This window comes from Pagrus pagrus (assembly GCF_965226575.1).
Source record: "Pagrus pagrus genome assembly, chromosome: 6".
Lineage (NCBI taxonomy): Eukaryota > Metazoa > Chordata > Actinopteri > Spariformes > Sparidae > Pagrus > Pagrus pagrus.
Window position 1 is genome coordinate 17,506,802 of NC_140190.1, and position 11,221 is coordinate 17,518,022.

Below are 11,221 nucleotides of genomic sequence, written 5' to 3' on the forward strand. Positions count from 1 at the left end.
CAGGTAATTTGGTGAGCTTTAAAGGTGCTGATGGGCATGTTTGAAACATCAAACAAAAAGAAGTGGCATGTTCAACTCAAAAGTCCTATCAGTGTACTGGGTGTCTACACACACAAAAAATCACAAAACAACTGATGACAGCCTGAAGGGGGCCTCGGGCTGAAACGTGTCTGTTTCTTTCTGCTGCTGTGCCTTATTAAAAGTATTATCAAGGCTACTTAATTGCGAGTGCTGATGACTTCATTTGATATTTTGATATTTCTGAAATAGCCAAGCTCGCCGCTTACCCCTGCTTCAAGTGTTTATGCTAAACGTAGCTAATCGACTAATCATTCTCTATATAAACCAAAACCCCTCTATTCTCTATAATATGATAAACTGTATAACTCTATAAACTGTATAACTCTTTCCTGTTCTGTAGGAAGGACAGCTGAAACAAAGGACACTCACAAAATGATATTGATATTATGTACACTATTACCTTTTTCATCATGTGCAGTATCATTCATTACTATTATCATATATAATATAATGTTGATATTATTTGTATTATTACGTTGATTATCAGGTGCAATATTACTTCTTTTTGCTACCTTCAATATCACTACCAATTTGACTCTCAATGTCATTGTCAATGCTACTTTTTTCTATTTTAGTTTATTTTTAGTTTACTTTTGTACTTGTCATACTTCTATTGTTGTTGTATTGGACACTGGTTTTTGCATTTAACTCATTAAACACTTTATATTTTGTATATTTCACTAATATTTATATGTATATAATATAATATAATATAATATAATATATAAACTTTATTTATATAGGACCTTTAAAAACAGAGTTTACAAAGAGCTTTTTTTGCAAATAAAGCAAAAGCAGGAAACTCAGGAAGACGATATTACAGAATAAACACTCAACAGTCAAGCCAAACACAAGGAAGCCTCATCTTAGGTGAGTTAAAATAAGAAGCCAGAACAGAAAGTGTAAGAGCACAAAAAGTCAATATGTTCAGGAAGTAATGCAAAAATAGAAATAAATAATAGATTAATATCAATAAAGGACGATAAGAAGATGACATCACATCAAGACAACAAATAAAAGCAGTAAAGAAAAAAAGACATCACAAGGGAGGAATTAAATTTAATACTCGTATTTTCTTAAACTGCTGTGGATGACCCTGACCTGGGGAACCTACTAGTTATCACTGTTTTGTTTTTTTGTTTTTTTTATTGTATTGTAAATATTTGTAACAATCTCCTTTGGGATTATAAAGTTCAATCGTATATTGTCAGTCCCAGTCAAACACATTCATTTTGAATTTTCAAAATTTACACACCGACGTGACTTTATGTCATGTCTGTTGTCTTAGACTGAGTCGACTCTGGAGAATCATGTTTGCCTGTTTATGATTTTGCCTGCATTTTTAATGATTTCTTATTTATTCATATGAGCTATGTTTCATATTGACATGTACGGTGGTGATCATAAAGAATGAATGCGAAGTGAAAGTGAACTTTGATTTTGTTTTATTGATGTTTAGCAGCTGCACCTGTAAAGAAATTCAGATAACACATGCTTGATGCTTCTGATATTTATTTAAATTTACAGATCAAACGAAGTCATAGCGCTTGAATGAAACACAGAATAAAACATGATATGGCTGAAGGCAAAGATGTTAAGCGCACTGAGCGGTGCAGCGACAGGCAACGTGGGCTTCTGCTGTTTCCCTCAGGTCGACGCTCTTCTCGTAGATGCTGCTCAGACCCTCAGAGCGGTTCAGGGTAGTGTCTGCGAAAATGGAGAGAGTAAAGCAGTTAAAGATAAGATAAATGCAGTATCAGTCAGTTTTGTGAAGACTGTTTCTTGCAGACTTACCAGCAGGCACGCAGTGGTAGCCGACTTTGACGGTGGTGGTTCTCAATGGCATGCAGCCGGGCAGGCAGCGCAGCACGGGCTCAACAGAGTAGCATTTGGACTCCTCGCCGAGGTGGATCACCTGCTTCTCCAACTTCACAGATTCAAGCTTCATGTAACACTCTGGAGAAGAGTGAAAAAGGCAGGTCAGCAGTGTAGAAACACGTTTAACTACAGTTGTCCTTATGTATTGTTTCTTGACAGTTTTTTCTAGAGTTATTTAAACACTGATGTGGTGTGGTTTGTTATAATTACCAGATGCATCACGGCAGGTCTTTCCAGGCAGAACCCAGGAATGAGCGTAGCTGACTGCGTTCTTGCTCAGGCGTTCGTTGGGTGTGCTGTACTCCTGTCTGACTTCACCGTCAGCCTTGCCACAGAGTCCACAGGTCTGTCCTCTCATCCAGTCCACAACTTTGACCTGAAAAACAAAACCCAAACAGTTCAGCGTTTGCAGATTTGAATCAAAGTCAAATGCGATCCAAATTTAAAGATGGAGCCAGATTTGTTGCATCACCTTCAGTGCGTTCAGATCAAAGTAGACTTCCTGGAGACCATGGGTGGGAGCGTGGAGAGCGATGCCCTCACCTCTCTGTCTGATCTGAATCTTGCCTGAAAGTGCAAATATGTGATTTTTTAGCTTTCAGCTAATTAAAAAAAATGTGAGCTTGACAGCTAAATTTGAATTAATAAAATAAAAAACCTGCAGGATGGTGATATGGCAGGTTGCTGATGGGGATTTCAACTCCATTAACCTTCACCATTACAACACTGTCCTTGGGGTACATGTCGACATCACTGTTGAAACACAATTGAAACACATGTTATATAGTCAATTTCCAGAAACGGACCATTGTCTGTCTTTCCCCAAAAAGATTTAGACATAAATGCTGCTTGTCCTTACATGTCTGCGATCTTGACATTGATCTGGTTCTGTTCCTGTGTCTGGTCCCTCTTCAGCAGAACTATGAATTTAAGTTCTGGTGTGCAGTCCTGAGCCAAAACTTGGTAGCAAGAATGGGGCATGTCGTTCTTGAATTTCCTGTTGTTGAATGTGACCAGTGTGTCTTTGACCATGGCACACTCAGCTGGAGAGGACAGAAAAGATGAATTATTATCAGTTTTCTACTAGTTGTCCACGGATCAGCCTCAGTATTCAGTGATTCTTCAAATGTCTTCACCTGCGTGAGCCTTGGTGAGCATGAAGGAGATCTTGTCAGCCCAGTTGTCCTGGTACGCTTCCAGCTCAGCAGCGGTGTCTCCGAATGGCATATTAACAGGGAGACCAACGTCGAGTTTGTACATGGTCCTCTGTAATATTAAATCAAAATGGTTATGAATAGTGTGCATATACAAACTGGTTGACACAGTACAATGCAGATATTTTCTGCACGCAGATAAAACTGTACCTTTGGGGTCTTCAGCACGACATTCAGGCTTGTCTCAGTAGCAACAGCTATAGTCAGTCTGATCTGATTATGACTGTTCTTGACCTTTGCCACGCTGATTTTTGCCTCCTGAACGATGCGGGAAATGTACTCAGAGATCCTAGGCGGACATAAAGATTAAGGTTATTTTTAAGTTTTTAATAACTTGAAAAACGGATGAAAATGTTTGAAATCTGAATTAATTTGTGACATTACTCCTTTGCGTAGCGCTTCATGCCCTTTGGCAGTTTCTCCCAGGACACCTTCAGGAGGACTGCGGGCTCTTTACCCACAAAACCAGTCTCAGCTATGATTTCTGTCGTGTATTGTTTGCACTCAATGCCCCAGGCAAGCTTGGCCTGAGAGAAATTTAAATCAGTTAACATCTAAAGCGTGATACACATTTGTTACTTTTTCCAATGTAACCAAATCAAAGTTTTTTACCATCAGCTTGTGGTCACTCAGCTTCACACCATCAGCACAGATTCTCCAGTGGTCGTTCTCGGCCAGGTTAGCGAAAATGACCTGCACTCTGGCAGCGTTTCTGTCAAAATAAGCTGCGATCTGGTATCCCTGAACCTTGTGGTCGGCTCTCACAGCGCGGATGAGGACGGTCACAGCAGGAGAGATGGCGTTGGCCAGGTACTTGGCCTTAGAGTGCAAACAATAGATTAACCCTAATGAGTTTTATAAATGTTTAATTTTGTTTTCCACTGAGTACAAGAGTCCTGACAAGCCTTGGTCTGATGACTTACCTTGTTGTAGATGGCTTCGAAACTATAGGCGCTGCTCTTGCTGTTGGTGCGGGCTGTGGAGAGGGCATGCTGCGAACAAAGAAACCATACATTTAACCTGTTCAAACAGAGTACATGATGCAGCTGTCTCAAAACAATCAGAAGATTACCTGGTGGATGTGGTTTTTAGTAAACTTCATCGCGTACAGCTTTTGCTGTAATGGAAAAATAAGTAGATTAGTTGCTGCACATACTTTATGATTCTGTTTTTTAATAGAGTTGGAGTTGTCTCACCTTGGACAGGGAGCTGGACTGGGAGGAGCTGGAGCTGGAGGAGCTGGACTTGGAAGATGAGCGACTGGTTGAAGCGCTGCTGGAGGAGCTCTTTGAGCCAAGGCTAGACCTGCTGGAGGAACTGCTGGAGCGTCCACTTGATTTGATGCTGCTGCTGGAGGAGCTGCTGGAGCGGTGGGTCACCCTCTTGGATGTCGTGCCGATGGGTACATCAGCATTGACTATCTTGCTAGTGCGGCGAGAGGAGGAGCTGGAGGAGGAGCTGGAGGAGGACCGTGATGACGCAGAGGAGGAGCTGCTAGAGCGAGAGCTGAGAGAACGAGAGCTGCTGGAGCTGGAAGAACTTGATGTTCTGTTCTTCAGACCAGGAACCAGGATATTCTTGAGTTTCATCAGCACGTTCTTGTCCTCAAGAATTTCCTCTTCTTCGCTCATGTTGATCACTTTGACGATCTTTTCTGCTGCTTTATCTCCGACCTGAATCTCAATTTCAATCTTCTCAATGATTGGTCCGGCAGCTGCAACCAAATAAATAAACAGATACTACATTTTAGCAACTTCTTAAAAAAAAACAACTCTATCAGTAATTTAAGTCATCCATTTCACTTGCCTGGAGCAACCTCAACTGAGACAGCATGTTTTCCAATGATGGCGTAGAGTGGGCAGTCTCTGATGAAGGCGGCGTTGCGAGATTCGATCTCAGTGCATGCCTTTATTCCAAAGGTTTCAATCACAGCACACATTCTCTTCTCAAAGCCCTTAGGGAGTTTCAGTTTGCTGACAATTTTCCATGGCAGGTCAACAGGAATGATTTCAGATGATGCTGACTGTGAGACGACACCAGAAGTCACCACGTTAATTTGAAGTAAGGTAGATGTTTGTGTTGGAAAAGGCGGTCAATGATTCAAACTCACCATATCACCAAGCAGAGAGGATGACATCCTAGAAATCTTTGAGGTGAAGATCTCCCTTGACAGCTGTGTTGCAACTTCAGCTGGAATCATTGGTGTCATTTTGGCAGCTGCGAGGTCCTCCACATTTCTTGCGATAGCAAAAGTCTCAACACTGTTTAAGAAAAGAAAAATAGTATTAAGAAAAAGATTCAAAACCCGGTGATACACGCTGCTTGGTGATGTGATGTACATACAGTGCATTTGCGATCTTATCGATGCCCTGAACAGGCAGGAACTGAAGCTTGAAGTTGCCCTTGATCAAATCGATTCTTGCTTCCATCTTTGCAGGAACGATTGTGTGAACTCTGGCTCTTGACATCAGGGCAGCCTGGATCAGAGCGGTATTCACTCCCATAACTGCATAGGTATGCATGGAGATACTGTAAAGGACATAAAACATTAACATTAAGTGTTTACGTTTTTGTTTTTTGATAATCAAACTGATTAAGAAAGGAGCGTAATTAGTCCTCGAGTCTCAAGTAGATTACCTTGGAGCAATGGCAGCCCTCATGCTGATATCAGACTTCAGAAGCTGGGCAGCGTGGAAGTTCTCAGGCAGAGGTGGTGACACAGTTGCTTGGACTACAAAAAACACATATTTAGCATCAGTATACATCATTTTTTAAATCAGCAACAGTTAAGCTACACCAGTGGAACCTACACTCAACAGATGCAGCAGCCACGGCAGCAGTGTAGAAACTGAGCTCCATGGGCAGACCGACAGTGGTGGGAAGGATGCGACGAACCTCAGCAACCAGCATTGGTTTGGCATAATGCAAGGCGAAACCAGACATCAGAGCGTCCAAAGCCTTCCTGCCATAAGTCTGAATTGCTGGTCCACTTGCAAGCTGTAAACATGAAATTATCAACAAGATATCAGATAATGAGTTCACAATAGAAATATTATTTAGCAGTCATTTGTGCAGTAGAAAATGCTGTACCTCAATCAACTGATCAACAATGGCTTTGTCAATGTTGGCAAAAGCAATTTCCTGTCCGAAGAACTTGACATACATGGAGGCCAGGGGCTGGCTTGTGGGATGAGCCCTCCAATCAGAAAGCTGTGCAGGGAAGGAAATAGTAAATCAAACACCATAGCTTCTACAAACAAATTGCACTGATTGCATAATAAGATCCCTTGAACTTACAGCCTTCAAGACTTGTTTCATCTTCACGATCCTCTCAGCATTCTCAGGAAGGTTGTGGACTTTCAGAAGGGCCTCCTGGATTCCCTCAGTTCTTACTCCAAACTGAGAAAAGGAAAAATAGCCAATATAGCCATACTAACTATACCTTGCATATAATTACAGCATATATTTACAGCAAATATATCTAATCTGAAGATTACCAATGCACAGAATCCAAAGGTTAATAGCCTGAGGTGTAGACATTAATCCAACAGGCTAGCTATATTTCCTTAACCCTAACCCTGCCCCAAGGTTTGTAAGTCTTGCATGCCAGATATATATGAGCATTTCAGAGCATTAACCTGCTATATGAGACATGATTGTCATACCTCAAGAACATCAGCATAAGCCCCTGCAAGGTAGGTGCGAGCTTTGGCCAAGATGGCTTTCGGCATAACAGTTGCAGCATCGTTGATGTAGAAGGCGCTGGCAGCAGCACCCATCATCCAGGGGTCTGCGGGGAGAAATTCTCTGTCAAACCACATTTAAAAAAAAATTTGAAATCTCTCATGATACATTTTTATGCTGCTGTGCTCTTACTGTGGTAGGCATCGAAGTGGAGTGCTCTGCTGAAGCGGTAGCTCAGTCTGTCGAACTTGGGGCTGAGGATCTTCACGGCAACGTTACAAGCAGCAGCACTGTTCAGAGTTAAAGTATATGAGATTCTAGGCGCTGACATGTTTAAATGGCAAGAAACTGGAAAAAGAAATATTTAAATTCTTACACAGAGGCAAAGTCAGGAGCGGTGTTCTTGGTCATGGCCTTCATGTAAGAGTAGACAAAGCTAGCGACCTGCAGATTTGATTCCTTCAAAAGGGTATCAGCGAGAGTGGTCACCAGACCCATGGGCAGCTTGGTCTCAAACAGAATGATAGCAGCGACCATACGGAGCTCTGGGCGGAGAGCCTTATCCATGAACAGCTGAACAGCTATATCCTGGACCTAATTCACAAAGATGAATGTTATTAATGAAACTGCACAACAGCTCTGGAGTGCATTTGCTTATAATAATGGTAGGAATCAGAAAATGAGGTCTCACCATCTTGGGCTCCTTCTTAGCAATGTTCCTCAGGGCCAGAGCAGTATCAATGTGAACTCTGTGTGGCAGAGAAGCACCAGTTGTGCCAAAGCTGGGTAGGAGCTTCATGATTGGCTTAAGACTGGCAGGGTGGCCAGCGTTACCCAGGACTTTAAGGGCGACAATGAGCTGCTCAATTTCACCTTTGGCGACAGCCTGGACAACAATCTCATGGATTGGCTGTGGGAGGAACAGAAAAAGATTCAAGTCACTGGTGTTTCAAGTCAATTTCAGTCATATAAAACACATGTAAAAGTGATACATACCTTCACAAGCTCAGCTGGGCAAGTTGGGTTCTCTGCACAATATTTAGCAACCAGGGTACCGTATCCCAGCATGACGATCTCACGCAGAACTGGGTTTGATTGGACCTTGTGGTGCATAGCCAGGCCCTGAGGAGTGGCAATAAAGATAAAGAACTGAGTATGCCTCCCAGTTCTCACATAATCAACAAAAAGCTCAACAAAACCTTTAGTATTGACCTACCTCAGCAAGCTTGATGGCCTCCATGTCAGCTGTCACCATGTGCACAGATGCCAGAAGGGCCTGAGCAGCTTCAGCAATAGTCAGCTCACCAACCAGGAACTTCTCCTTGAGGAACCTCAGAGCAGTGTGAGTACCAATGGCAGGGATAGCATTCAGGATCCAGTGCCTAGGGAAGAGAGATATTATTATTTTATCAAGAGCACTATTTTCCTTTGCCCTTCATGGACTGAAAGTTGCAGTTACCTGTAATCTGGTCTAGCTTTGTACTGAGTCCAGAGGGCCTCAATATTCTCAAATCTTGCCACACGCAGCAGCTGGATGAGCTCAATAAACTTCAGAGGGGCATCTTCGTGGACCTTGGCCACGTTGTTGGCCACCAGGTGGTTCAGAATCTCGACCATCTGTCAGTAAACAAAATATTTCCTGTGTCAAAGTTTGTTGCTACAGGATGAATTAAACTAAAATCTGATTAAGAAGGAATATTTCTTAAAGTACCTGAGCCTCGGCATTGCTGATCCTCAGAAGCTGGATGGGTGTCTGGAGAAGCTCGCTGCCAAACTCGTACTGCAGGGATCCACGGTGAAGATATTCAGCTCTGATGGGCTCCACTGGGGTATTCTGGATCTCCAGGAAGGTCAGGCTTTGCCTGTGAGTAAAAATAAGCACTACATCAGTCTGTACTGTGACACTTTGTGCTGAGGGAAATGCTTCTTTTTTATTTAATCCACATACTTAGCCTCCATCTGGGCAGCGCCATTCAAGATGTTGAAAGGTGAGAACTGGATGAGCTCTGTAGCAGTTGCCTCCAGGAGCAGAGCACCTGTGGCTGTTGGCTTCATGACGTAGTTAAAAGCAGCAGTTCCCTTCAGGGTCGTTCCTCTCTGCATTGACAAACCAACAACTGTCATCACACTGGCAGTGTCCCGGAGAGTATTAGAGAGTATGAAGGGAGACAGAAATTGCACTTACAGCTTCACACTCAGCGCATCTCTCAGTGTAGGCCAAGCCGATGTCCTTAACAATTCTCTCCTGGCAGTGGTTCAGGTCCTTGGTCTTGGTCAACAGGATGCGATCAGCCTTTGCGTCCTCACTGATGACGTAGTGGGTCTTGCACACACCCTGAGCACCAGGCTGGTTCACAAACATCAATATAAAATCAATATAAAGTCACTTTAAGTATTGCAGCATTTTATAGGTTAAAACTAAAAAAAAAGGGGCATTCATACCTCTTGCAGCTCATAGACATTCTGAGTCTTCTTGATGTTCAGCTGGAGGATGTTGAGGATTCCCCTGTAGATGTTCAGCACAGTTGCAGAGACGCCAGCAGGGGCAAACACTTTGCCCACAACGCCGTTAGCGTACTCAAACTTGATGGGGGTCAAGAGCTGAGCAGCCAGGGCTGAGGTGAGTTTGGTGGCTGGGATGAAAGCATCTTTGGGCCAGATGCCACTGTACTCAAAGATTTCAGGCTCAACAAGCTGTGAGGAGGAGTGACAGTTTGAATGAATGTGAACACTTGGAGAATCATTATTCTAATTCACTTGTTATTGATTATAAATGAATAGTGTTAAAACATTTTGAAGGTCTTTACCTTCAGTATGAAGACATCAGCAGCCACTGGACCGATCAGAACTTTGCTACGGACTTTCACTCCGGCCCGTGCCAGACCCTCCTCAGGCAGGCCGCCCATGAGAAGTGCTTCATATTTGTACATGTGCGTCCTTCCCGCAGCAAACTCTGGGGCTGCAATAGTAGACAAGAAAACAAACTTGAGTGAATGCATTCAGTAAAATTCGTAAACTGAGAGACAGAAACATGCTGTTCTAATTTTTATTTAATTTGACATTTTTAATGTGATGAGTGACAACTTACCAAGGTTGACCTGGTAGCAAGCTACAAAATAGAAAAAAAACCAGGTTATTTTGGTGTTCATAAAGGAAAAATAAGTTTTAAAAAACTCTGGAAAATGGAGATATACTTTTCCCAAAACTGGCAAATTGACACTTATAACTTAAGAACTTAATGTCTATTTTTTCTGTTGTAGCATTGGTCATATATAAACATTACACTAGTAGTTAAAATACAATTATTGTCAATCAGTATCTTATTTAATTTATTTTTTCCAAATAAAACACAATATCAGGGTTGAATTGTAACACCCCTGTAATCATTACTATTATCTCATTCTACAAAAAAACATTTTCCTAAAAATAATGTCATTTTAAGTTTTATCCTAGTTTGAATTCACTGTAAATGCATAAAGACATACTTACTGGCAAGAGCCACAGTGAGAGCTAGTGCAAGCACCCTCATGGCTGGTGAATGTGAATGATGGTAACCACAGGCTCCCTTTTTAAAGCCAGTTTTTGCTGACTGTGTGCCAGTCAAAATGTATCATTAACTAAATATCAGATTTCATTGTCACTGATGTTACGGTGCCCTGAATACGCAGGTCAGACAAACAGAGTGCTTTCCTGGCACAAACAGCCTGATGTCCAAAACCCAAAGAAGTTTTCTCTCTCATGACAGAAACAAATAATCATAATCAATTATTACAACCGAAAAAACATTCTAGTGAAATAAAATGTGTAATGAAAATATGTAGGATGTTATCATAGAAGGTCGAGACGTGGACGTTTCCGTCTTTTCACAAAATGTCATGACCTGCAATTTTGTCAACCTGATCCTGAAGTGTTGACACGCCAAAGGCAGCAATCTGACATATATTTGTTCAAGAAAGAAAAAAGTCTAAAAACAAACAAAACAAAAAAAATAATGAAGGTGCTCTTTGGTAGGGAACAAAAAAAAATAAATTCAAGGCACTTTTCTGGCAAAAAGGTGGAAAAGCCTTCATTGGTGATGGCTATTTCATACTGAAATTCTTAAAAACATTGACGGTGAATATTTTTAAAAAAGCTGAGTCGCAACCCACGCGTAGAGGCACACATGGCCTTCTTCATAATCCTCAGCACACAGTTGCCCCTTTATGAAGGTTGAGGATAATTGCCCACACTTGAGTGAAAAGAATTTAAATAAAGGACAAACTGGGAGAAAAATTAGCTGAGATAAAACTGAAGTGGAACACAAAACAGTGCGGAGCACAAAACAGTGAGTGTTCATACAAAGTCACTGTTTTGTGTTCTGCTCT

General features: G+C 41.9%; 1 protein-coding gene across 1 annotated transcript; it reads right to left on the reverse strand.

Moving 5' to 3' along the window:
• Window positions 1–1,614: 1,614 nt before the first annotated feature.
• LOC311258091 (vitellogenin-2-like) lies at window positions 1,615–10,386 on the reverse strand (the record flags this gene model as incomplete). Its single annotated transcript, XM_084354137.1, has 34 exons — window positions 1,615–1,788; window positions 1,876–2,037; window positions 2,170–2,335; window positions 2,432–2,526; window positions 2,618–2,712; window positions 2,819–3,002; window positions 3,096–3,225; window positions 3,324–3,462; window positions 3,558–3,700; window positions 3,786–3,992; window positions 4,097–4,165; window positions 4,246–4,290; window positions 4,370–4,887; window positions 4,980–5,196; window positions 5,284–5,434; window positions 5,517–5,702; window positions 5,811–5,904; window positions 5,984–6,170; window positions 6,264–6,383; window positions 6,471–6,572; window positions 6,839–6,963; window positions 7,050–7,147; window positions 7,234–7,451; window positions 7,549–7,767; window positions 7,854–7,979; window positions 8,074–8,239; window positions 8,317–8,474; window positions 8,569–8,719; window positions 8,806–8,954; window positions 9,043–9,204; window positions 9,300–9,551; window positions 9,665–9,816; window positions 9,946–9,966; window positions 10,347–10,386. 34 exons carry the CDS (start codon window positions 10,384–10,386, stop codon window positions 1,676–1,678), a joined length of 5,160 nt encoding a protein of 1,719 aa, XP_084210263.1. The 3' UTR covers window positions 1,615–1,675.
• Between the last annotated feature and the right edge of the window lie 835 nt (window positions 10,387–11,221).